The sequence below is a fragment of the Zonotrichia leucophrys genome, chromosome 4, assembly GCF_028769735.1.
Source record: "Zonotrichia leucophrys gambelii isolate GWCS_2022_RI chromosome 4, RI_Zleu_2.0, whole genome shotgun sequence".
Classification (NCBI taxonomy): Eukaryota; Metazoa; Chordata; class Aves; order Passeriformes; family Passerellidae; genus Zonotrichia; species Zonotrichia leucophrys.
Window position 1 is genome coordinate 39,617,665 of NC_088173.1, and position 27,412 is coordinate 39,645,076.

Below are 27,412 nucleotides of genomic sequence, written 5' to 3' on the forward strand. Positions count from 1 at the left end.
ATAAAATATGTTTCTAGACAGCATGATCTTGCTCATCATTCGGTTTAATACATATGATTCCTTTCCTTATTTGGTAAATGTGATAATTTTTAAAAGCAGAGCATGTTTTGATAAACCCTTCTGGTTGATTCCAGCACATTTAAGTTTCATTTTTACTAGTGGAATTAACTATAGAATCCTGTTTTATAAACTGTAAATTCCAGTTTTTATTCAAATGCCATCTGATACATTTCCAAAGGAAAAGCCATTGTCTTGTTAGAAGGAATGTGAAATTCACATTATAATGTACTAAATTAAAAAAAAAAACCCAACAAAATAAATGCCTGGTTAACTATGGAACTGCTAGAGTGACTATGAGTTTGTAAAAGTTAAATTTGATTGTAAATCATGCTATGCAAACCAACAAATAATGATAATTTCTTCTAGAAATTAAATATCCCAGTGTACAATAAGATAAAAATTAGCTATCTAAGATTTGCTGCTTTCTTCTATTCATGTACAATTATAACAGGGCTGATTCTTGATTCCTCTTTTTGCTTGGTCCACTCCATTTTGATTAGATGTACATTTAGACTCTCACAAAAACCTTCTTGAGTGAATTCTTAGATTTTGCTGGTGCTTTTCAGATCAATGCTGTCTAAGAGATTAATCTTGGAGTAAGACAAAGTCATAAATGCTGTATTGGGAAGTCTCTGCTTCTGAGGGAACAATTGCTGTGTGCAAATGATTTTAATACTGTTTCTGCTTAGAAACTGCTTGAAGTCCAGCTCTTTGTTCCAAAGACATGCTGACAGCCAGTTTTTGGACTATTTGTTATTTTGTCCATGCAATAAAGGAAAGCCTTCCAGTGCTGGAACCCTTCAGTTCTTTTAAGGCGTAAAATTAGAAATGTTCTTTGTGTTGGGGACAACTTTGTGTGTTTACTAATGCAAGTTTTAAATTTTGCCTGCGATTTCTTCTCCTCTTGTGGCAACTTTGTGTTCAGCCATTAATTTGAGAACATTGGTGGGGGCAGCCCCTGAGACAGTGTTTGCACAGCTCCATGAAGATCTCAATCCAGAGCCAGCATCGTGATCCCAGTGCTGGAATAGCTGCAGCCTCTTTAGAAATTTTCTCAGTTGTACAGTACTGAGGAGATTTTTACATAGATTCATCAAAACTTTTAAAGGCAGAGTGGCAGCTCAAATAATAGCCTGCTCTGTGCAATTTCACTTTGTCTGTCTTTATCAGATAAGGAATGGGGAATTTTGCCCTTTTATTGCCTATGTCATGCATCTCAGGTAATTCTCCTTAGCTTAGGATGTAGGGCATGTCGGAAAAAGAATTCCAAGCAGTGCAGAATCATATGGTGGCCATTTCTGCAAAGTCAGCTTGACAGTATGATTTGGTTTGAATTTGAAAATCTCACAGGTTGTCCAGTTATAAAGATTCAAATATTTTGGTAGGATAAGAAACTTTATTCATGTTGTTAATTCTGCCTTGAATGTATTTCCTCTTAGTCCGGCTCAGAGCCGCCCGTCGATGGTCTCGTGGATGAACATTCCATCTGCTAACCCGGCTGCCACAGATGCTGCACTACCCAATTTCATCTTCCCCAGCCCTGCCCCTGGCACTGACAGAGCAGTGGAAAGGTATGGTGTGCACTTCAGCTTCTGCTGGCTCTTTATTTGCCTTCTTTTTCTGTATCTTCACAGAAACAGTCTCCTGTGGCATGTCAATGATTATCTCAAACCAGGAAATGCAGCCTGGCAGCGATTTTAACAGAATGAAATACCTGTCTGCTTCATTTTACTTTTCCTTTGAGCACCTTCCTTGGTGGAAGGCACACAGTACCCTGAGCCAGTGGTCTGCTGGTTAATACAGGAGAGCTGTGTTAACAATGGATGGGCGATTCAGAGTGTCTCTCTCTTGCAGTGTTTCTCTTAGGGTCTTTTAAAATGCAGATTCTTCCACCTTTGCCAGATTTAAAATTCTCATCCTAGACTTTCTTCCTTTCTCTGTGGTTTCATTGTTTCATTCTTTTCTTTCACTCTTTTGTCCAGCTTTGCTTCCATCTTGTTTCTGCTTCTTTCCATGTTGTTTTCCATGTTTTGAAGTATTTTGAGTTTTTTCTTTGAAGGTCTTCACCATCTTAGCTTTTCCCTTCAAATTTAGTAATATTTGCCTTTTTAATTAAGTGGTTAAATTAGTAGGTATATTCACAAATTCTTCCCAACCCTTGAAAAAAAAAAAATCTTATTTCCTACTACTGGTTGAATTTTTGAAGTATATTATACTTTGCCTGCTATTGAGTTCATTGCTGACTAGCACAGGAAAAAAATGTAACTGTAGTTGAAAGTCGAGTTTGTCATAAAAATAGTGCGCAGAAAGTTGGGAGTATGGTATTCAGAAATGCCAACAGTAAGCTGTGAAGCTTCAGCTTTGGCTGCGTATATGAATTATAACCCTGTAATGATGCATGTGAGATTGTGTTTAAAGCTTTAGTCATCTCCAAATGTGAATGGAGAGAGAATGGTTGAGACAGTGTCTTCATAATAGTAAAAAGTTGCTATAATTCATAATTTCATTTTTCAGTGTTGCCCACCGAAAAGCAAGAGCAGTTTATCCATGTGAAGCAGAACACAGCTCTGAATTGTCATTTCAGATAGGAGCAATATTTGAAGATGGTAAGTACTGCTTGAGTAAATATAAAGCAATGAAAAACAAATTGACAAAACTGCTAAAATGGCTTTGGATAAAAATACAAGCCTGACTGCTATTCTGCCAACATTGCTGATGGCACACAGTTGGTGATGGAGACATTTTCTGGTATGAAGAAGCTACTTAACATATCCTTAGAACTGTGAGGCAATGCTTTTGATTTTTGGGTGAATACTCTTCCAACTGGTATAATTTTTCAGCATCATTTAGATGTGTTGTAGTACCAAAAAAAGGTTATTCAATAATAGAAGAAAACACCTTGGCCTGTGAAACTGAATTTTTTAAAATGTGAACTCTTGTTGTAAAATAACACAGGGGTTTTCCTTTAAAGAAAAAAAAAATCTGTGTCAGGATTTTGAAGCAAACAGAGTGCCAGGTAAATCAGATGAACAATGGAGGAAAAAAGAGTGTTTTTACTGATTTAGATCAAGGTCTGCATTAGTGTGTGCATGTAGTGGTAGAAAATAGAATATTCACTGAGGTGTGGAATGAAGGCCTGTGTTTAATGATTTCTATGGATCCAAATATAGCGTTACATGTGAAATCCAGAAGGTGAATCCTGGGCTCAAGACACTGTTCTCAGTGAGCTTCCATGGATCTACCCTTCAGCAAATGCACAGGGACTTCAAACTGATAGGAAAGGTTTTAGTTATTAAACCTTATGCCAATGACTACTGTAATACCAATTCTCAAATGCAGAATGGGAAGCTCAGCAATTTTTTTTTTTTAATAGTGTATATAATAGGATATTCCTGTCCTCTGTTTCCCCCCAAACAAGTAAACAGCAAGCCTGGTTCAGACTTCAGTTCTGCTTTTTTTTTTTCAACATAAAGTGGTCTGGGGTCCTCACTAGGTTCTTCCCCACCTGCACCCACTTTACAAAATCATTCTTGATGTTTCCTATTAGAGCTGCCTTGCAGGCAAATCATGTCTGAATCAAGTTAGGTGGGAAACCTTTTAAAGATGAATTAGCTGAGTGATTGCTCTTTTTAAAGTCCTTAACACCACTTATTTTAATTTAAGTTTTTTAAAACATGACTGATAGGGCTCTTCAGCAGACATCAAACTGTGTACAGGGAAGAAAATCTAGTGCATGGTGGAAAAGATGTGACGTCTGGGAGAGCCATTTCTGCTGTAGAACAGCAAGGGCTGTGTTAGCTTGGGGTAAGGAAGTCTCCCAAGAAGTAGTTACTTGTATGTCTTGTTTTTGTGTGAGAGCAATGTTAAGATTGTATCTTTGTATGAGAGCTCAGAAGTGGTGACAAAGCCCCCATGATTTGGTGCATTGCAGCCTCAGGTGAGTTTTTCAACTGCAGAATTGGATTGCCCCAAAACAAGTATGGAATTTGACTCTGGCATCTGTGCAGAAAAGTTTCAGCTGTAACTTTTTCCATGTTATCAGACAAATAAGGTCCAAAGCCTGGGAAAAAGGTTGCATGGATTGCATTTGGAAAACCCAATTGCAGATTTCCGATGGCAAAGCTCACATTTCCTTAAACACATTACTTTCAATTTGTTCTGCTGTATCCTGGTTATTTCACAGGTGTTGTCCTTGCCCTGCAGGGCTCTCACCCTCATGTAGGCTGTGGATAGGCAGAAAAAATGGGGAGAGCATGCAAGTAATAGGGCAGTAACTGTATGTAATGGTAATTTCATAACTTTTCCCAGTCGTTTATGTCATGGATGGCTCTTTCATGCCAAGTGCAGACCTGTCTCCACATTTGAAACCTCTGAAATGCCTCAACATGAGCCTTTTCTTTCTGTATCAGGCACCCCTGTGTCTGTGCTGAAATCAGATTGCAGTGAATCAATTCAGGTTCTTTAGTTACTCAATTTAAATTCCCATATGCCCTAATAAAGCCCCCAAATGAAGAATTAAAGTAATAATACATCAATTCTGCAGCTCTACCAATAACCTTAACTATCAAAGTGACAACGCATCAATCAAGTTGACATACAGCTAGTATCAACCATTAAAGTAACTGTTAAATTAATGTCTACTAAAAAGTGCTGCTTCCATTAGTGAAGGTTTTATATGTCTCTCCTTTCTCCACCCGGCCTCTCTCACTTTCTAATCCTGTCTCTTTTTTTTTCCCTTTTTCTTTCCTCTCTTTCCTCTCTTTTCTGCTTTGTTTCCTTTTTCCTGTTTCCTTCCCCGTTCTTGGTTTGTCTCTCTTGGTCCATAGATGTTGATTGCAGCAGCTCTGTCCCAGCTGTCCATACTCTGGATGAATCTTTCTGGCTGCTCCAGCCTCAGACAGGATAATGGCATTTAGGGAAGCAGTCTTGCACCTGTCATAGCTACTAAATGTAATATTGGTGCAAGAAGGTGAGTTTAACCTTTGCTCCCATCTCCATTTCCTGTTTCTAAACAGGGGGAAAAAAAATCTGTCTCTGTTTGCCAAGGTTAGATTTGCTAATATTCTAAGTTAAGCTTTGCATCACCTGATAGGAATCTGTATAGAACCTTAGCATTTTCACATTCAGGTGTTTTCAATACTGCATGTACATTGTGCTTCCCCAAATCCCACAGTCTTTCCATTAAAGTGCCATAGAATATAAATGCTAAGGCACCATCTGGTAAGTTAAAAAGAAAAGGCAAAGTTTTCTATTTAATTGAATTGTGTAGGAAAATGAATAACGTAATCTGAACAATATCCACTAGATTTTTTTTTTAAATCTTCTATTCAATTTGCCTTAGGCTGTGCCAATATTTTTATTTCCCAGTTGTTGCAGGCTATATTATTGACAGCACATAACAATATAATTCAAGTGGTTGGAAGGAAAGCTTGGAGAGTTTGCAGCTGGATAAGGGCACATAAGGGAAGAAGCAGAGTAGAATCTGAGATTGAGAGACATATGCTGGCTGTGCATGTCTGTTGTTGTTGAGGCAGATATTCCCAATAATCAGGGGAAGAATAATCAGACTGCCTGGCACTGGAATTTTGCCAGTCTTGGAGCCAAGTGTTATTAAATTTCTGGTTCTTGAAAGAGACTGCTTTAAAGTCAGTAAATGGGAATTTCACTCTGGAGAAGTGTTTCAGATAGGTTAAATGGTGTTTACACAATAAAAATTCCTTGGCAGAACTGCTAGCAGGAAGGCTTCCTGAAAACTTGTCAAGATAGCTCTTATCGAGGCTTTTTACAATTTTTAAAATCCGATTTTAGAGGAGAGAAAACATGAGGAAAACTGAGAGTGTGTTTTGTTCCTAAGGAAAAGTGGGGCACCCATCATCCCCACCAAGTATAAAAGGAGCACAAAAAGCCACATTCACACAGCCCTTGTCATCCCCATCTCTCTCTCCCACTGTAACAAAGTGCCAGCCTTAGTTAATGTTCCTGGCTTTGACTCCAAGGCACTCTGATTCATGCTGTGGCTTCTGGACTGTCTTCATGGTCCTGACCAATCCAGGATTTACATCAAAGAGAAGTGGTGCTCCCAAAATACTGTATTGCACTGTATGTGCAAATGGTTCTTTTGTTGGGTAAAAATGGAGATAAAGCCACTTCTTGGTGCACCTTTCATCTGTGCAGTTCAGACCACTTGGAAACATTAATGGAGAGAAAACCCCTGACTCCTAGTCCTGTGTCTGTCCACAAGATAATTCTGCTTCTCACAGCATAATTAAGGGAAACGGCAAGTTTTGAAATTTCAAATTCCAGACTAACCCTAAGCATGATAAATATTTCTGCTATCAACTCAACCCACAGGGATTGTTTCAAAAACCTAAAGGAGTTTCTAAACACAGAGGGCTTGCAAGCACATTTGGTTGCTTTAACTGAATTTCCTGATGAAAAGTTGGCCAGCATCATTGAGTTCTATGGAGGTGAGTTCTAGTGCTGTAGTGGTTTTAGCAGTGAGATTTCTGTTGCTCTCAGTAATCCTCATTTATGTTGCTTTTTGAGGTTTTTACCCTGATTGACAGTCCATGAGGAAGGGAGGCCCTCTTCTGCCAGACACCATGCAGGTTAGGTTTGCTCCCAAAACAGCCAGTTTCCACAAAGATGTGGAAATCAGTGTGAGTGTGTCTGCTTCAGTCTTGCCGAAGTTAGTGACACCCAGCCAGTGAACTAATACTGCTGAGGAAGTAAGTCCTGCTCTCTTTGTGGTTGAGACCTGTGAAACATTTGAGCTGCCAGAGCAGAGCAAAGTCTGCTTATGGCACTGGGTCTCTGGGAAGAGCTGCTTGTGAATTTTACGTATTTGCAGTTAGAAAATAACAACATTGGCAATATCAAAGCTATTTCCTTTGAAGAATACAGAAAAGTAAGAGGCAATGCTGCACATGCCAAGTTGACCTAATGGTGTTCCTTGATTAGAAGAAATCAGATCTCACGGCAAGTTCCAAGTCTGTAGATTTTGCTGGCCCATTTGAGCTGAGGTGATTGTTCCATAGCCCTTGCTGTTATCCTGATACTCAGACATCTTCCTCCCCTGCACCTTGCCTGCCTGAGAAGGCCTTGCAGCAGGTGCTGGGGAGGTCACTGTCCCCCTCTGAGCTCTCAACTTGGCTGCTATTTGCACTGCCCTAAGAGGCAAGGGTTTTTCATGGTGGTTCTGTGCTTGGTCTTGTTGTGCAGCCTTGCTATACACTCCTTACATCTTGCTGAAAATATTTACTGTTTAGTTCTCTGCTCTGTATCTTTTATACTGTGAGTGTTTCCCCTCCTGTCCTGTGCCAGCATGAGCCTTAGTCCTGTGGGATGATTGCTCTAGTCATGAGTTGTAGTTTTAAGGCCAAATGTGTAGTTTCTGCATCAAGGTATTTTTAAATGAGGCAGGCCTGAGAAAGTGCTAAGAACTGTAATTGTTGTTGACTGAGAAGAAATGACAGAAAGGGGACACTACAGATGTCTTCTCATGAGCAGGGCATTTTTTCAGGAATAGGCTGTGTCCTGGGTTTAAGAAGAGCTGTGCATGAGAGAGGAATGGGGTTTGTGTGGTTAAGTGGGTTTGATTTTAAAGGAATGCATGCTGTTGTACACTGTACTTCAGAAATGGATTAGCAAAGTAAATAGGATCACTGGAGCTTAAAGCAGCTTTACTTTTGGATGGCACCTTCATTAATATCTTTTGCCTACAGAAGCAGTCAGTGATGTACACAAGCATCTTACCCCTTGTTGCACAAGGTGATTGGAGTGGGGGCAGAAACCTTCCCTGCTGTGACAGACACCACAGCTGCTGAACATTAAAAATTACTTTTTGCTGTGTTACTTTTTTTTAATTACTTTTTATTACTAAAAAAAATTAAAGATCTCTAGAAATGGTGGCCTTAGGTGTAATTGAGTGATAATTCCTTCTTCAGTCTTCCCAGAGTCTAAAAGAACTGTCTGCCAGCAAGTGAGGCCCTGAGCTGTGTAGTGTACATGGGCAACATTTAATTTCCTAAGCCCAGAGCTCAGCTGTACCAGCTAGGTCCTGTCTGCTGGGGTGAAAATGATGTTCGCCACTCAAACCCAACTGCTGGGCCATGAACCTGCTGTAGAGTGCAGAGTTCACCATTATCTTATCAAACTTGCTTGGAAAATATTTCTGTGGAAGTTTGCCGTTGTGTTGAGTGATGTGATTCAGCTTAGTTAGAGCATTTCCTCCTCTGTGTAAATTTTAGGTAAATTTTAATTTCGGTGTGATCCCCTCAGATGAAGGCTTCCCTCAGCTTGAACAGATCTTGGATTTATAGACTCTCACATGCCAGTGGTACCCACCCTCTTTCTAATGGAAGTTAAGGTTAAGCATCAAAGGGCAGGTAGAAATTTCTTACTTCTAGGTTTTCTAGTTGCTTTTCTTCCTAATCTGTCTTGTTTTTTGGGAGTTTGTTTCCTGTAATACAGATGTGCTCCATAGGTATGGGATTGCTCAGGGAGGGGTTTGGCTGCTGGTGCACTTGCTGGAAATGCAGAATTACAGCTTCTGGAGGGAGGTTTGTGCTGGTGTCAGCCATGCAGTTTCAAATGCCTGTGTACTCTGTAATTGTGGAACAAAAAGGACAAAGGGAGAGGAGGGCCTGCTAATTACTAATAGTAATGTAAGTTACTGTGTGAGCACAGATCCTCAAAGGTAATTGTCTATGCACGTTTTTCCTTTGGAATCCTTTTGCTGAACACATTTATTACAGAGATAAGCCCAGCATTTCATGCTGAATCTAAACTATCAGTATCATTTGAAAGCAGTTTTGTTTTCTGGGTTCTTTGGAGTTATAGCTGTTGCCTAAAGTGTGGTTTCTGTGCACAGCTGTCTAACAATAATAGGACACAAGGAAAAAAACAGGAAAAGTATGATTTTAAGTCCTCAAATTAAGAGCCTTACAATGCTTTTGGAAGTGAGACTTAACATGTTGCTTTCTCTCAACTGTTATTTCCCTGATATGTAGAAGGCTACAAATATCACATTTCCCAATGTGTTAATGTGTTTTAAATAAAGCACTGACATGGCTGGCAGCACGTTTCAGCATTTGTCTGATGTCTTCCCTAAATACTGTCTGTCTCAGAAGCACTGTGAGGATAAATTAGGACGGGAGAGAGTGCCGTAGGTTGCTAAAAAGTGTGGGATTTTGCAGTTACATAGGTAAATAGGTATCTGTATTGTATCCTTAAAAGACACCTCAGAGGGGAATTTGAGGCCTTTCTAGTCTGTTTTCCAAAGAAAGGAGGCTTATGCTTCTTTTTTAACTTCCTGTCAAATATGGTCAATATATATATTCAGGAAGTCAGCTTTCATTAGTTCTCTTGCTCACAGAGGAACTTCTGGGGCATTGAGAGTCCAAGCTGAAATATTTCTTATTTTATATTCACGGACACTCTTGCATGAACTTTGGGATTCGCAGTGGTAAACACTTAGGATGGCACAAGGAGCTTGCAAGCCTTTGCTTTGTGTTTTGTGAATTGCGCTATGTATTTGAATTTCAGAGAGAGGATTTAATCAGAAGAATGATTCAGATTTTGTCGACGGGTCACTTCTAATAGCAGCTCTATTCTGAAGAGATGGTATTTGGAGTGACATCTGGATCATTTCCATTTCCCCTACAATCCTTTCTGTGCTTACTTTTCATGCCAAGTAAGGTCCTGGGCTGTGCTTCTGTGGTTATGATCTTCCAGATTCATCACTTCTCCTCAAGACAGGTTCTTGCTCTTGTTTTGCCCCACCTACTGAAAGTGTTTTCCACTGTTTGATATGAATTCAGACTTTTCCCCTAAGGCACAAATTTTTCTATTTTATAAATCTGTCCTGAGCTCCATTAACAATTTCCTCAATGAAGTCTCCTGCACCTAAAAGCTATTTCACCATGTAGGCTTTGCAGAAGTACATTATATTTAAGTCAAGTTAATAATCCTCTTTATCTTTCCTAGCCAGATTCTTAAACTGGTGATTGCAGATGAAGGGACGTTTTTGTGGATGCTTTGCCTGGTGTCATGGAGCTAAAGCTGAAAAGTACTAATTCAAACATAAAAAGATGCAGTAATTTTAGTAATTTTCTCTCCTTTTCTTTTGCAGTGCAATTTTCCAGAGAGCCAGGATGGCTAGAAGGCACGTTAGATGGCAAGAGAGGACTTATTCCACAAAATTATGTTCAGTTTTTATAGCTTTGTGCATTGAACGCCAAGAAGGTGTACATGGTATCCATGGATTTTTGTTCTAGTCACTTGTCTCTACTTTTGTGACTGCTTTTAATCAGTGAAGAGCTGGACTATGGATTGAAGATTTTATCTGTATAAAGACATTAAGTGTTGCCAAATATGAATTAGAAAAAAAAGATTCTTTGAGGGTTGGAATCGGGGGGGTGGGGGAGGCAAGAAAGAGGGATGGAGGGATAAGTTGATTTTTTAATAGGGGACTTGTTTTTTCAGTTGTAAAAAGCAGTAGTAGTATGTTTGTGTGCAAGATAAATAGCTTTTGAAGTCAAGTATTTGGTTGATCTGTGACTCAACTTAGTGTCCTGGAGATGATGCTTTGATGGCCACCATTTTTAACAGCATGTGAGGGTGCTGAGGCCCTGGCACAGGCTGCCCAGAGCAGCTGTGGATGCCCCATCCCTGGAAGTGCTCAAGGACAGGCTGGATGGGGCTCTGAGCAACCTGGTCTAGTGGAAGGTGTCCCTGCCCATGGCAGGGGATTGGAAATAAATGGTCTTTAAGGTCCCTCCCTACCCAGTCCATTCTATGATTCTATGATCATTTTAGGTTTGGAATATACTGATGGATAAAAAAAGCTATCATGCTGACAATTAAATTATATTTCAGAGTGGAATAGCCAGTGCAGAACAGACATCAGTAAGTAAAAATAATAGTTATCAAGACATGACATTTTTCAAATGTCTTCAAAGAGCACATTCGTTTATGTTGTGTGTATGATTTCATTTATTTTATAAAGATAAGACACATGAACTTTTATTACAGGCTCCTATATGTCATGGTTCCTTTGCTACTCAAAAACATCACTGTAAATGAAATAAAATGTTATTTGTTATTTGACTTGTCATTCCTATGTTGCAGAGTATTTTGCTCTGGTTCTGGAAGTTGTGGCATGAAATAATTATTGGCAGCTCTGTGCAGTCAGCCTCAAGCAGGCTCCAGAAGGGATGGGGAGCTTTCCTCACACAAAATAGGCAACTCTGGAAGTTCAAGCCAAAAGGGAAAAGAGAATCTTTGGCTATGGTGCTTTTGCATACTGGAGAATTCCAGCATTTCATCTGTTGTCTGCTTTAGCTGCTTGTTCACCTTGCCTGTCTTCCTTCCCTGTAATTGTCCACTGCAAGGTCTTATTGATGGCTCAAAATTGGTAGAACTTTAAAAAAGTTACATGCAGTTTATCATTAATTTCTCTATTTTTCTCTCCTTCAAGAAAGACAATAGAGAGGATGCAGAAAAGTGTGACAGGATGGCATGCTAATACAGGCTCACTTATTTGTTAAACTGGACTCTGTAGATTTTGAGTCATTTACTGCAGCTCTACTTAGCTTGCAAGTTTTCCTAACAAATGAGATTAGTAAACAGTTAATGGTTAATGCTGCCTTGGGGTTGGGATGGCTTTTTCCCCCCAAGGATTTAACTCCATGCCATGAATTTGTTCCTTTGCCTGGGCTGCACAGACCACTGGAGTATGCACAAATCACTTCCAGATGGAGCAATGGTGGGCCAAGCCAGTACAGCTCTCCAGCACTGACCCTCATTGCTTGGAGAAGTTTCATTTGGAGAATTCTCCTGGTGTTGGAGCAATGACTCCCTGCTCCAAAGCTTTCAGGCAGTTCTTGTCTTGGCTAAGTGACCCAGGCACTGAAAATGACTTCTGACTGATTTGCTCCTTGATTCAGTGCTAAGGAAATAGCTGCACCAGTACTTGCAGCAACAGCCTGCAGGTTTCTGTGCTCACATTCATTCACATGGCAAAGCTCCCTCCTGGCTGGGTCTCCTGTTGCCTGGCCCACAGCTCTATCAACTCATCTGTGGCCTTAAAGATTCATTCTGGAGGGAGGATGGTGTTTGTGTGCCAAACTCAGTTTTCATGGCTACCACTTGGTAGAAAATGTTGAAAGGAGAGGGAGAATATAAATCTTTGGTGTTAGCCTTGCAGGTGTGGCAGCTAGGTATGCTGGCTTGTCAGATGGTGAAGCTCTGATAACTTGGAGCTTTCAAGCTTTGGAAGTTGCTTCCATTTGTTTTGTTGTTGTTTTAGAACCTGCAGTGCATGTTTGATCTTGTTCTGGCTGCTGTCCTCCAGAATTCTCAATGTGCTGCTCAGCTCTAGCTCTGTGTGGTGGGGCTTTTTTTCCTTATAACTGAGGTTGTTTAAAAAGGCAGATATAAAGAGAAGGAATAAGAGTCTTAGTGTCTCTTCCATCCAGTCCTGTGAGCCTCTTTTACCTTTAGGTGAGATGTTTTGAGACTCCTATTACTCCTGGAGCTATGCAGAACCCAAACAAGAAGAAAAGTTTTCTCCTGAGAGGTGATACACTGAGCAGAGGTAACACTAAATCCAGACTTTCTCACGTCCCAGCCGTTGTCTGAAGGCAGTGGTGTGAGCTGAGCCAGATCAGATCTGGCTTCCAGGCTAACCATAGTGCCTCTGAGGAATTCACTTGTGGGAACTGCTACCCACCAGATGGGTTTCCACATCAGCCCAGTTACACCAGTGCCAAGTACAGACTTGCACAGCCCAGTAGGCATGGCCAAGCTCGTTCTTCATCCTCGCTCTGAGCAGAGCTGTGAACGATGCCCTCGGTACTGACTGCTTGGAAGTGGAGATGAAAAAATTAAATACAAAGGAAGTCAAGCTTTTGAGATTGCTTGCTTTCCTGAAGGTGGCCTTCAGGGCATGCCTCTTGTCTGGTAGCCATCTACCATGGCTTGGTAGGTTTTGGAGGAGTGCAATGATGTGCTGTTGAGACAGGAAGGAGGACAGGGAGTCCCATCTGGCTCAAGCTGGTTGCAGGATCCTTCTCTTGGCCTGGCAGCAGGATGGTCATTCTCCATGGGCATGGCCTGTCCTCTTTCATGGAACTGCTCTCCTGTCACAGCTGGGGGCACAGAGGAGTTAATCCTTGGGTTGGGTTCCCTGCCCTTGCTCTGTGCTGGTTACTGTGGGCAGGGCCACAGACTTGTCAGTTTTCAAAAGCTGAAGCTGCTGATAGTGAATGCATGACATGGGCTGAAAAGTAGTGTAAATCAGGAAAAAAAAAACAAACAAAAAAAGCTTTTTATGCAAAATAGCTTTGGCCTTGCCATGACTGTGGGGCCAGAGACTGAATCCCTCAGGCTGGGGATGAAGGTTGGATGTGTTTGCTGAATAATTAATGGCCAAGCTGAGACTCCTGCCCAGCTGGGCTCAGCAGAAATTTATAGGCTGTAAGTCACTGGCCAGGGTGCAGTGCTGTGCCTTGGCCAGCAGCACTTCCACTCTGCTGGGTGGAAAACCCAGGGGTTTTCAAACTGCTGAGGGTTAAGTGTTGTCCCAGCTGATCTTCATGGCAGGTTTCCTTCTGATGCCATCTTTTATGAGTGAAAGAAAAATCTCATTAGCTGATTTACCTGTCCTGTAATGAAAATACAGCTGCCACACTGCTTGCAGCTTTTGCTACCCAAGCCTCTAATTGTGTCACAGAAGAGATTTGGGCAGAAACTTGCCTTCCTTAATGCTGTTCCTTGTTCTCTTAACCCATTTCACAATTCTTACCTGGTTTGCAGTTTAAGGAGAAAAGTTGCTGACAGAGGGCCTGTGTAGGCTGTAAATGCACCAGTGCTAAACTGGGTTTCACTGAAAGTCTTCACTGGAGTTTCACCTCTTCAGCTGAATGTGCCTTGGACATTGTTTTTTACATCAGAGTCCAACAGTCTGCCCTCATCTGTCCTTGCAGTAGCCACAGGTAAGTCCCAAATAAACTTCACCCTGTCAACATCTACAATTAAAGTAAGAACACCTCAAAAACTTTATGGCAGGGCATGGTTTACCAAGCACAATCTGTGACAGGAAAGAGCATTTTTTCCACTCCTTTCTTAGTAATATTGTACTCCTCATGAACTCCCAGTCTCTGCAGATACCTGAGTGCCCCAGCTTGAGGTCAGGTTACAAGTTTTATTATGGTTTTAAGTAGTGATAGCATCGTCTTATTTCTAGAACAGCAAATGACAGATGCATCTGCTTGTAAGCATATGGGAAATTTTTCTTAACACTGCTGATCCCCTACTATTCTTTCCTTCTGTCAATTCAGCAAAGAGAAAGCAGGTGCAGGGATTTTTTGGCAATAAAAAAGTTCATGCAACTTTGTAATTAAAAGACCAAAATGCAATGAAATGGTGTTTTTACACCACAGACCAGGCTTTGTGCAGAACTTGGTGGTGAATTGCTGAGAGAGTGTCCAGAACAAAATAAGATAGTTAGTAGGGGCAATAAAACTCCTGCTATCTTACTGTAACTACAACTGGAGAAGGTCTGACCCTGAGAAGGCAGGGTCAATTGGGAGACCTTGTGTATATAAAATAGAATTTCTCTCGGGGCAAGAGGGATTCACTAACTTTGGTCACTGGGAAGAGCAGCAGGAGGTTAACAAAAGCTGGAGCCCAGACTGGTCTGGCCACTGAGGGTTTGTTTCTTCCAGTGGGATGTCAGGAGCAGTATCAGCACAGGTTTGCCAAGCCCAGGGAGGCAGGAGCAGTGAACCACCCTGCTCATGTTGGGCATTCCCTGCCCTGCAGCCTGAGGAGCTGCTCCTGCCCGGAGCCACGACACCTGGGGCTGGCAGGGATTGCTGGAACCACCACTCCCCTGGCTGGAGAGAGATGCTGCAGGGCATTGCAAGTTACTTTATGTTGAAGTGTTCATGTCCAGGTGAAATGGGGCTCTGGGCACCTGGTCTAGTGGAAAGTGTCCCTGCCAAGGCTGGAGGTTGGAACTGGATGATCTTTAAGGTCCCTTCCAACCCAACCCACTCTTTGGTCCTGTACTGTTCCTGCACGAGCAGAAGGCTTGCCTCTAGGGATATCACTGCACCAGCAGCAAGCTGAGATTAAAATGCAAGAAATACTTGCAATCAAACCAGTTTAATTCATGTATATTTGTACAATTTGTATAAAAAAAGGGAAAAAAAAGAAAAATAGGTACTTGCAGACATTAACATAAAGACCAAACAATATTTTCTATTTATTTAAAAAGCTTTAAACATACAGAAGCAAACCCCTAATTATAAATGCATCATTATGCATAGATTTTACTGTTTACACCATACTGCTGGCTGCTTTTTTCATCCAGGAATCTATTTAAACTCCAAGAATTCTTAAACATTCCTCTGAGCTTCCTGGCCTCAGAACTGCTGTCTGTCTTATCAAGTCATTGACCTCCAGCTGAAAACATTGCTCTAAAAAAAGTCAAATCTTTAATAAACAATTAAAAGTGCATTAACTGTAGAATTTTTTAATTTCATAAATGTTTAAACAAGTCAGTGAAAAACACCACCCTGTGAATTAGCTTTTTGCATGATTGATTGTAAAGTATCTTTTTAATAAGATTTTGATATTGCAGACTTTAGTCTTTTCTATTTTACTCCGTGCAACTGCTCAGTGGCACGATGTGTAGTATTCCTGAAATACCCACTGCAGTACATTACACTATTTTACATTTTAACTGTGTATACAATGCTCTTGCTGCATATCCCTGTTCCTTCTTACAACAAAATAATTTAGCTCGACGAACAAAAGCCCACTTTCTAAAAGCTGTTATAGTTTGTCTTGTATTTTGCAGGAGACAAATGCCTATTTCATTCTAAACAAATTCAAAAGAACTTCCCGGTAGCTAAAAACTAGGGCTGGGTTTTGTGGTTTCTTTTTCTTTTTTCTGTACACAGGTTTAGATAAAAAAAGTGATGGCTATTCTGCTTAAGTGTCCTTGATAAGAGAATACTGCCTCTTACAACATCTATATCCAATTGTATCTATTACTTCAATGATGTCTAGCAAAAAAATAATAATCAATGAATGGTTTCATAAACAACAGGTGATTAAAGTAAAGGATTTATTATAATCTGCTTACAGTTGTTTGCAAAGACAGACATACGTTTTTGCATAAAGATATAAATTGCTTTTTAAAACTAATTTAGTGTGTTTAATTATATGAAGTTTCTGTGAATTATGAATTGTACCAAACCAAGATTAAAAGTAATAAGGTACAAAAATAGGAGCAAACAGACAACAATTTGGACTGGGACAGGCATTTAACAGTGAAGTGTAGAATATGGCTTTGCTATTTTAGTCAAGCAAAGTTACTCTGAGACAGAAAAGGAGGCAGTAACTTTGTTAATATAAAAAACTGCTGCAGACTGTATTCACCCAGAACCTGGCTTTGAAATCTTCTATTTTAGACTTTAAAAAAAAACCTAAATGAATAGATGGATGTATGACTGTGTCTTTACTGTAAACAACCAGTCTGCATGCTGTATATCTCACGTTGGAAGTTTGGCTTTCATATTGCTGTGCAGGTCAGTATTTAAAGATCTGCCTATGAATTAGACTTCCAAAATGCAAATAATATATGTATGTATATATTTATATATAAAAAACCTCTCTGAATACAGTCTTTACAGATTACCCATTGCATAAGGCAGGTGTCATTTAAAAAGACAAGTAGCGTTGACTGTCTTCAGTGCACCACAGTGCACCTCCAAATTTGAGTTCAGAAAGGGTGTAGAATTCTTAATTCGACCACCATTGACAAGAAATGCTACATTCCAACCGGCCAAGGGACACACTATAGCTCAAAAATACCAGTGGCACCCAGAGAGAACACTACAGATTAGGACTCTGAAAAACTATTCTATTTAAACATGAGCATATGGTAGCAACAGTTGAGCCTCAGAAAAGTTCACCTGTCCTCTATTCTACTCCAAAATCTTGTAGTTGCTTATAAATTGTGAAATAGTGAAAATCACCTCAAAAATTCTCTTCTTTGCAGTCTTATTCTAGAGAAAACATTTTTGAGACAAAATCAGACCAACTGAGTTGAACTTGTAGTGTGAACATTTGTCTTCTTGGATGTATCCCGATTATTACAAAAATGCTTACAAAATTACAGACACTTTTAGTTTATCACTAAAAATTCTACTCAGCTTATCTGCCCTTATCATCCTTCACCATCCCTCTCACCAGTACAAATCTCCTTGATATACTTACTGTAATGATCTGCATGTTCCCTTCAGCATAACCAGAGATCAATCTCCCCCATCTGAAATAATAATCTGACCTTTTAAGATGTTTTATAGATCCAGTATTCAAAGGAAAAAAAACAAAACCAAAACCAAACAATCTGGGAAACCTTAGTAAAAAAAGAAAAATCATTCAACGTGTTGCTTGCCCCTGTTCCCCTGAGAGAGAAAGGGAATTGAGGGCAAGAACTCACTAAATCATTAAGCTGGCAAAAGCTTTGGAGAGAGACCATAATTTGTCTTGTTAAATGAAACCTTGGTAAAGTGGCAAACACAAAAATGTGTAGTTTCCTACAGATATATGAAGCAGGAGTTCTAAGATGTGCTCAAGTCACGTATGCTTGCAAGAGAGACAAAAGCGGAGGAAAATAGAGAGAAATAGAAAGGCTTAAAACACAACTGAAAAGGTTAAGCATGGTTATTTACAACAGATACTGTAGGATGGTAAATTAGATATGATGCTAAAAAAGGCACAGCTTTCCCTTTCTTAAATACACTGTAAACGGTTCATTATGCATGCAGAACATTTCACTTTACAAAAAAATTACCTTGTTTGTTTAGACAAAGATAGTACTTAAATAGTCTCCAGCAAAATAGAGTTCTTTCAAAAATACTTTCCCGTTCATCCTATTAACCATTAAAGATTTTTTTGTCTCATTTACAAAAGTTCCTTACACCTTATTTCAGGTCCTTCACAATTTATACATACAGCAATGTACAGTACAGCAAAAGACTGCAAAAAATTATTTGTAAAGCCAGCACAATAGATACTATAAATTGATACCAGGGCATTTGTTTTTCACATCTTATCCTTTTGAATTAAATAGTAAATGGACACTTAACACAGTGTATATCATCTATGATGGGATAATATGGGATAACAAATGCCACAGGTGGGGATAACAGTATTCCACACCAAATGTTCTGTTATTACTTTACACGTTAGGGTTTGTGTTTGTGTATATATGTGTGTGTATATATATAGCTTTTGTTTGTAATTTTTTTTGGTTTTTTTTGTTTTTTTTTTTTCTACAAGAAAAGAATATTAATGCCCCATATTGACTTTACGTTTTATGTGCAAACCAAGGGTAAGCTTTAAAAAGTTCTCATTAGTTCTCGAACCCTTTTAAAACAAGCAAACAATACCAGAAACTACATGGCATATTTAAAACTCCATCTGTTAAAATATCAAAATCAAAGAGTTATTGACTAGATATGGCTTTTCATCCAGAGGAACAGGAACATTTTCTAAGTGTTTTAGGGTTATGGGGTAATTTCCAAACATCTAGGTCTTGCCAAATCCGAGTCAACTGCTTTCCATTCCCCCAAACCCTTCGTATGATTTTAGACTATTCAGATACTGCTGAACAAGTGTAAAGAGCATGTTTAAAATATGGTTTCTTGGGTCCTTCATGGGTGTGGAATAACACAGGGAAACTTAAGGCAAAGTTCTTCCATTTAAGACATTTTCTATCACTTCCTGTGAAAGTACAGGGGCTTGGCATTCCCAGATTCCACCTTTGGTAGCTGGTCACTGATGATTTCCACCAGCATGGCTGGAAACTCTACTTTCAGTGCCTGAGACTCTCGGAAGGTGTAGAAGCAGAATTCCAATAAGTCACTAACAAGCTGAAATACAGAAAGAAACACTTTTTAGGAAAAACACCGGTATTTTTGCACACAACACCAGCTTACTTATAATTGATTATTTCTAACAAATACCATCTTACTCTGACCTGACAGTCCATTTACAGGGGTTATAAAGCAAACAAAAGAACCCAAATGCCAAAGGGCTACTTCTCTCATTAAAAATCAGCAAACTAGGGAAACCCAAGAGACCACAGATTTGATTTTTCAGCCTAGCTGCACTTTTCCTTTCACTAACAGCAACTGGCCACCACGAAAACTCCAGGTCTACAGAAATAAAGGCTTCTGCCCAGGGGGAAAAAGTCAGCCATAAACTATTGTATCTCTCAGCTTCAGCTGGATACACATTCATTAAATCAGATTATTTAGTTAACTTCAATGCATTCTCCAGGGCCCACAGCCTACAACTGCCAGAGCAGCTGATGTTTGCAGCTCAACAACACAACTGCTGCATGACACGGTGGCATTTCAGGTTTTGCAGAGACACAATCTACAGCTTTTTGGTGGCTGTGACCTAAATGCATCTCCTAAAGCCTTACAGTATGTTGGACCTCCCCAAGCTTTAAGACATGTGAAGGAATGATGCACATCCAGGTTTCAGTGAGTGAACTTCCACTGCAGTACACACACAGTTGTGTGATTGAAGGAAAGAGCCTCTGCTATTTAAAAATCTGAGTGTTAAATTAATTGTGGCACTTCATGTCCTTGCAGAGGCCTTGAAACACTTCTGCTTGTGTAGTTTATCAAACATAAGTTTGTCATTTCAATTCTTACCATGCAGAATTGCACTTTGCCATAAAGCCCCTGTTAAAGATAGAGCAAATAAAGGTGGACTTCTGGAAGGCAGAAAAGGAAATTAACAAAAAAATATGGGCAGCAGCATTTCCATCCTGAAGCACCATACTTTATTGCTCATTTTCAGGACTTTGACAGCTGCTCTTGCAAACATGTAAGCAGTTTATGAACAGCCCAGAGAAGTGCTGAGATCACTCAAACACATGACTCGCTGCTATTGAGCCCTACATGAGTCTGCTTGCTGGGGCTTAGGTCACTGCTGATGATCTGGCATGTCACGAAGCAACACTAATTAATTAAACAGATGCATGCTAAATAAGTAGCATAGACATAATCTGGTTTTCAAGGAAAAAATGCTGATGTTCAATGGTTCACTTTACCCATGAGGAGGAGGTTGTTACTGCATATCTCCTGTCCCAAAAATACTCTAAACAGCACAAAACCAAAGTGAAGGAAACTGTGTCTTGGTGTGATTGGCACTCCCTCCTCCCTGCCTCTGGCATCAAACACCAGCCCTAAGCAAAGTAAGCCTTGACAATGACCCTGTGAATGTGCTCCTTTTCCTAAACTTTGTTCACATCACTGAATGTGAGAGGGGGTTGGGATCACCTCTGTCCCACTGCCTTCTGTGCAGCTTGCATTCCTACCTCATCACGTCTGTGTGGAGCCTCTGGATTCAGTGAGACAGGTCACAGGAAATCCTACCTAGAAACTACTAATTCTGGCTTCTTTGCAAGCTTTTAGTAGTACCAAGTACATGTCTGGTGAATATGCAGACAGGGGAAATGAAAAATAACACTAATGAAGGAAGTATAATTTACTCTATTCTGTAAAAAAGTCAGCAGTCTAGTGGGTGAAAACCAGCATGTGATCATGGATACAATCACAGCACAGCACACTAAGCATCTCACCACAGAGGAGAATGGTTAAGTTTGTACAACAGTTTAAAAGAAAATCCCTAGAACCCTCCCCTCATGTCATACTTGGGTTTTGTTCCACTTTCTTAAGCTATCAGCTTTAACACACATCACAACAATCATCCACCTAAAGAAAAAGGGAGGACAGGGAAGCACGTGTGTCACACCTGTGACCCCACGTGTCACCAGGACCACGGTCTTTTTAACTCCAGCCTTGAAAGCTGCATGGCTTCTTGGGACTGGGAAAGCATTAATTTAAAATAAAGAGGAAAAATGTGGCAGAATTGAAAGCCAGCTCAGAAGTACGAAAATGTAAACACTGTGCTAAGGTCAGACAGCTAAGAGCTGAGCCATGAGCAGGCTATTTTCTGCAGGTGTGCTCCCGTGCATTTTCAAAAGCACCAGTCCCCTGCCAGCTCAGCAGCCTTGGCATGTGGATGCACTGAAAGGATGAAAAACTCAAGTCCCACAAGCAATGTTAATTTTGAAATGTAAGTCCTTGCTTCTGCATCCCAAACAACATTTATCTGATGGAGTTTTGATTTGTAACAGGTAAATAATTTAGATGGTCTTCTGCTTTAAAAGAGAATTTCCCTCTTCAGTAAGGATATCAAAAAGTTTTTTTCTCTTGGAACACACAAGCTCTGTCTTTGCAGTGACTGTCACCACAGGTGACAAGCAAGGTAACACAAGCTATCCAGCACCTCTGAATGTGCCTTAATAATTTCCTAGATCAAATATACTCCTGGTTGTTCTTTAAAGCCTTGTAAAAATCCCTGCGCTCTCAGAACTCCTGACTACACTTTAGCTGACCACTCCTACCCTCCACTTCTAGTGGTTTATACTGGAAAAGCTGGTGGAAAAGCTGGGAGCTCCCCCACTCCAGCAGTGTGACAGACAACTCAAATTTAGCAGTGAGAGTGAAAGCTCTGCTGTTTGCACAAGCAGTACAATGGTGACTAGAAACATCCTGGCTTCTACAATCTCAATTATTTCAGCTACTGAAGCACACTTCTGAAGACTTACAGCTTGGCAGTGCAGTTAAGGCCACAACTAAAACAATTCCCAATTCTCTCATCACTACCCCTGCAGTGCGCTGCGCTTCAAACATTTCCAGGGCTACAGCAGTCTTAGCAATTCTGATATTCTTACCTAATCAATTTTTGCATTTGCATGCTGTATTGAGCACCTCTGAGAAATAGGAGTATTAATCAAATGTAATTTTCTGTTATTAGGGTGGGGTGTGTATAAAATGGACTTTTTCATGCATACTGTTCTTCATAATTAAAAAAAATGAATCCTTTAATGAAGTCCCTGAAGTTAATACAGTTAAAGTGACCTTTGAGCACTTGCCCCATTTTTACAGCAAAAAGAATTTATTTTAGTTTGGAAATCTCACCATGATGCCTGTGCATTTCCACAAATGGTAAGAACATTGGATTTGCAAGGGTGCACATTTCTGTGCTTCTTTTTCTCCAAATTCTCTCAGAATCTCTGAGTGTGGTATGAAAGCCCTCAGTCACTTCTCTATCAGGAGCATCTCTGTGATTAAGCCTACTGAGACAGCAATTAAGACAGCAGTAGGGTAACAACACAATGCTGAGTAATTTCTTCCTATTATTAGCTACAGCTATTACTGTCAGAAACTTCAATGTTCTCCTATATTAAAAAAAAAAAAAAAAAGAAGGCGGCACTCCAATTTGGCTGTTTCTGTCCCTTTTAGGAATGGGTTTCTGCTCACCTAGCTCCTTCCTCACCCAGCAGAGCCCTCGGTGAATTTAGGACTACTGTCCCTTCCTGCTTTTTCCACTTGATGCTGTGGATACAAAACTCCTGCTCCAACAACCAGGAAGGCTAAGGAAAACCACTGCCAAGCAGGTCTTGATTATTCCATTACCACTGTACTTGTTTTTACTCCCAGTCCTATGAAAATCCCATGATGTAAAATAATTATTACTCCAAGGGCTCAGGAAGGAAGTTATTCCCTCTGGGATGGCTTACAGGCTGATTCTTGGAGATCCATATGTCCTTTGGTTACCCACAGTGGCCAGTTCTTAGCTGCCTAGGAAATCCTGAACTCTGACCCAAGAGTAAAGCCTTGTAAAGTCTTCCAGCATCACAGGGAGTACAAGGGAAGACCAAGGGATAAAGCCTCTGGTTATACCTATGCAGAGAATTTGCCTCATGCTAGAAAGGAGTAAAAGGTGGATAAAATACCAGGATGGCATGGATTAGGCACTAACAGTACCTGGCAGAGCAAACACGGACCCTGGTTCTGCCTGGGCTGATGCATTTATCTGTCTGAGGAACTGCTCTCACTTTTTCACGTTTCCTTTATAACCACGTGCACACCCAAACCGCAGCACCTGACACCTGGACGTGCCACAGAAGAGCCTGAGTTCAACTTGTGTTCTGTGCCTGGAGGATGCACCCACAGCATCACACAGCAATGAAACACCCTCATCCTTTGGCCAGCACAAACTTTGAGCCAAGTGGCCCTTGCTCTTCAACAGTAGCGGGGTTCTTCCCCAACAAACACCAACAAATGTGAAGGAAGAGGGATCCGACCATCACAAACTGAGCAAGACAACTCTCAGAGTAGCTTCTTTCTACATTAGGGAGCTGGGAATCAATTTCTCACTTGACAGATGCATATTAGCTGCCACAACACACACCTGGCACACTCCCACATGGCTGCTGCTCTGGGAGTAGAGGCTGGATCTATCCTCTCACTAAAGAGAGAAAATGCTCACCCAGAGAATTCAGGCACTGGGACCGGAACGAGGCTCCAAACTGCTCATCGTCTGTGGGACACAACTTGGGCACATCAGTAGCAGAAATAAGTGTACCCAAAGGTGTTGGTGACAGCTGAGGGGCTCATCTGCAGCTTTGTATCTGTGGGATTAGGAACCTGCAGAGGCACATCTGCATCCAGCACAGCATCCCATGCAGCCCACCCCCGGAGGATCCGTGCCCTTATTCCCACTGTCAGCTCTTTCAGCGAGTGAAATCCTGGCGCTCTCAGCCTATGGAAAGATCCACCTCAGCTATAAAGTATTCCCTTCAGGAACCATAAAAAATTAATTATTCAGCAGCATGAGCCTTAAAGAATTTATTTTTGTTTGGCAGAAAATGTCAACAAGCAAATGACAGCGCAGGGCGCTGCCTTGCCAAGGGGAAGGTTCACATAAGGGTTTAATGTCATGGCATTGAAACAAAAGCCCTCTTCACTCAAAGCCTGTTTAGTATCAGCCAGATTGAAACCAAATTCAGCTTTTGTTCTGCAAACTGCCTAACCATACACTACACAGTGCCTATATGAAACGAGGCCTGCCATGCAAGATACAGCCCTTCCTGCCAAAGCCAACAGGAGATGCCGAGGAGGATCCAGATGAAGTTTTTGATACCATGTGCAGGACATCTGTTTCTAATGTTCCTGAGGGTGTTTGTCAGGCACTTCACCTCCACCCAAGTGCTGCATGTGCATCTCTCCCTGAAATGCCCACGGCCATTCACAGGTACAAGACCAAAACTTTTGGAGTCTAGGTAGAGAGGGACGCTGTCCTTGCTACACTGTGGTTCTTCAGGACATGAAACACGTGAGCCACCCAAAATAAGAGAAATACAATCTCTACAAGAAGGAAATACAGGATCATAGGATCATTAAGTTTGGAAAAGATCTCTGAGATCACTGAGTCCAGCTGTTATCCCAGCACTGCCATGTTCACCACTAACCCACGGCTTCCCCACGGCACCATGCAGAGAGAGAGTGGCAGGCAGGCTCCAGAGCCCAGCACAGGTGTGCACATGCACAAAACCCTCTTCATCTTGTCTGTCCGGGATGGGTTTCCATCTCTCATTTTTAAGGTGCTTTGAGGCTTTATGGATCATTAAATAAAGTTGCTGACGTTTTCAATACTTAAGTGCCTGTCTGGCCTTCTTGAAAATTTCTTATTTCCTCAGCTTGGCACTTTTCTACCTGCACATATGTTTGCTGTGTGGATGAATGATTTAGCATACTGAGCAATTTAAACCATCTTGTTTGGGTTTTCTTTTTCTTCCTCATATTATATAAGCCAAGCATACTGTAATTTGATATTTCCACACACTGTATTTCGTATATTCCTCAGACAGATGTCTTTATAAATGAGGTTGATGAAAGCAAGTCTGGAGGTGCAAAGGAGCAGGGTTCTTTATTGCTTGCCCCCACACTCAGGTAAAGTGAATTTCATGAGTGATGAGATGCTGCTCTGCTCAGATGGACAAGCTGGATGAGCAGGAGGGCTGAACCAGCATGGATTGTGCACCAGCCCCTTCAGGTTTGCACTGAAAATGCCAATGCTGAGACTACAGCAGCATGTAAACATGGAGCCTCAGCTCCTGTTAGACTGCCCAGCACTAAATATATTCTGAAATTATAATGGAATAAGTTAAAAATACATAGGTGACAGCTGAGGAAGCATTCCTCCTAGACTAAGGAACGGAGCAGAAAATTTGCATTCACATCGTTTGAACAGAGAAATTCTGCACTAACAGGCAGTGGGGAGAGAATATTAATTCTCACTTCTCATTAATATTATCACCAGTCCAAATTTATTCTGATGGATTTCAAAAACCAAAAAAAAAAAAAAAAAAAACTGTTTTAAAGAGAAAAAATAAACAAGTGCCCTTGTTGAACAAGTCTCCAGTATCATCTCTGAAAGGAAGCACTGTTGTGGAGACAACTGGCCTTTCTAACAGAGACTGCTGACAATGGGACTTTCTTTAAAAAGTCCTTTGACTATTAAAACAAAAGTAATGTAAAAATAGCTTAATTAAAAATTAAATAAAATGCAAGAGCAGCCTGCTTCCTCTGGTTAGTTCAGCTCCCAATGGTTAATGCTGTGTTTTGGAAAATGTCTGTAGGACATGGGAGCACTCTCAGTAAGCACGAGCCTGTCATCCAGTCACCTTAACCACACAAACACTCCAATTTCAGCAACAAATCAGACACTGCCTATCCTGAAGAGGATTGGAAAACTCCATAAATGCAGGGAGTTGTTATGCTGCCTCGAGGTTCAGATGTGAATTCTTGCAAATGATTTTATCACCCATCCTTTTTTTTTTTTTCCATTAAAACACTACAACTTCCTTTGCTGGCACTGAGCAAGTGAAACCTGATCTCTGAAGAATGAGCTATTACTGCAGTACTAATAATACTCTCCCTGCCTCCCACTAAGGTTTGCAATGTTTTAATGAACAACAGAACAATATTTGAAAAATAACTCCATATGTACATTCTGTAAACAGACCTGAGGCTCTTACACCGATATGACCTGAAGTGCACCATACTGTACCATCTCTGCAAAATGAAATTTAAGTCGAGCACAAAGACGTGCAAAGATGTGCAGAGCCTTGTATGCAGGCTCTGAAAGCAAGTGCTGTAGCTTCTTCATGCAGCAAGTCCTTCCCTAACCCCATCCCAGCCAGGATGGAGGAAGGCAGTTTTCTCTGTTGCTGCAGTTTGCCAGATTTTACTGGGAGGGTGTTGAGCATGCTGGGAGCCCTCGTCTCATGTACCCAAACACAGCTAAAGGTCACTCTCACTGTCCCCAGGAGTCTCCCATCACTTGCTGCTCCATGGCACAGCTTTGGAGAGGATGGGTGCCAGCCTTGCTGGCCCAGGTAATGGGTTGGTCCCCAGGGAAATCTCAGGGGGCACTAGGAAAACCCTCAGCTTGAGTCACTTGTTTCCTCTGTAGAGGCTGCAGGCTTCCTCAGAGCAAGTTAAAGGAGATACAGCCCTGCTGCTGCAGAGCTTACCATTGCACTTACCACTTACACTGGCTAGAACCAGATAGCTCCCAGCTAAACAGCTCAACATTATGGACACCCCCTCTGGAATCTACCACACCTACCACAAGCACTCTGTCACTCTGGGCAGAGGATCAGCAGCCCAGGTGCTTTGAGACCAAACCTTTAGTTTCTTGTGTCATTCATCACCTCTCACACCTGAGACATGTAAAACACCTTGTGCTGGAATAAGGCAGGGTGGCAGAAATAACCCAACAAGTAATCTTCCACTTGAAAAGTTCAAATAAAGCTTCAAACACCCAGGATGGTTTCAAGGACTCAGTGCATCTTTTAAAGTCATCATGATTACAAACCCAGCTGTAAAAGATCAGTAAATGAATTCTGTGTTTATTGGCACGTCAGGCACGTTGGATGTGTAACACACTAACCCTGAACCTTTCACCTTTATGACTTCTACTTTCTTATTTTAACTTCTTAAGTTCATCTAACAACTTCTCTCAGATGTCCCTTTAAAAAGAATATGGCTGTTTCTTGTCTCCCTGTCAGTTAACACAATTAAAGACCATTTTTTTACCTTAAAGGAGAGAATTTTGCTTAACTTTTCTGCACTCCCTGAGGAGTTATACTTACATCATGCATGGAGTCAAGAAGTTTAGTCAGTTGGTAGAATCTCTGCCAGCTTTGCCCAGAGTTACTTGGACATTTAGTTACCATCTTCTTTAGTTCTTTAATGTAATTTGCCCTCATTTCTTCAAATGCAGCTTGGCTTTTGAGACCATCCTTGGGAACTGTCATTGAAAAGACAGTCTTAAATTAGTATTAACTGCATTGCTTATTCTTTTGATGTGCATACTTAAACAGTTACAGCAGTCAGCG

The 27,412-nt window shown here is 40.9% G+C and overlaps 2 protein-coding genes across 9 annotated transcripts in view; one reads left to right on the forward strand and one right to left on the reverse strand.

The window, feature by feature from the left end:
* Window positions 1-11,169, forward strand: part of ARHGAP10 (Rho GTPase activating protein 10) — a 138,609-nt gene extending 127,440 nt beyond the window's left edge. The window contains exons 21-24 of one of the 2 annotated variants that reach the window (XR_010439900.1): window positions 1,500-1,631; window positions 2,575-2,666; window positions 4,887-5,029; window positions 10,193-10,256. Coding sequence is in view for 1 of the 2 variants with exons in the window: in XM_064711238.1 (XP_064567308.1) it covers window positions 1,500-1,631; window positions 2,575-2,666; window positions 10,193-10,281 (313 nt within the window). In the remaining variant the exon portion in view is untranslated. Of the gene's footprint in view, window positions 1-1,499; window positions 1,632-2,574; window positions 2,667-4,886; window positions 5,030-10,192 lie in introns of both variants that reach the window. The other variant, XM_064711238.1, reaches the window with a different exon arrangement.
* Window positions 11,170-16,179: 5,010 nt separating this feature from the next.
* The window catches only part of NR3C2 (nuclear receptor subfamily 3 group C member 2), a 188,421-nt gene continuing 177,188 nt past the window's right edge, over window positions 16,180-27,412 (reverse strand). For all 7 annotated transcript variants that reach the window (XM_064711241.1, XM_064711245.1, XM_064711242.1 and 4 more), the window contains 2 exons: window positions 27,167-27,324; window positions 16,180-19,013 (listed from right to left, as the gene is read on the reverse strand). In XM_064711241.1, the coding sequence (XP_064567311.1) occupies window positions 18,858-19,013; window positions 27,167-27,324 (314 nt within the window). In that variant the 3' untranslated portion in view covers window positions 16,180-18,857. The remainder of the gene's footprint in view (window positions 19,014-27,166; window positions 27,325-27,412) is intronic.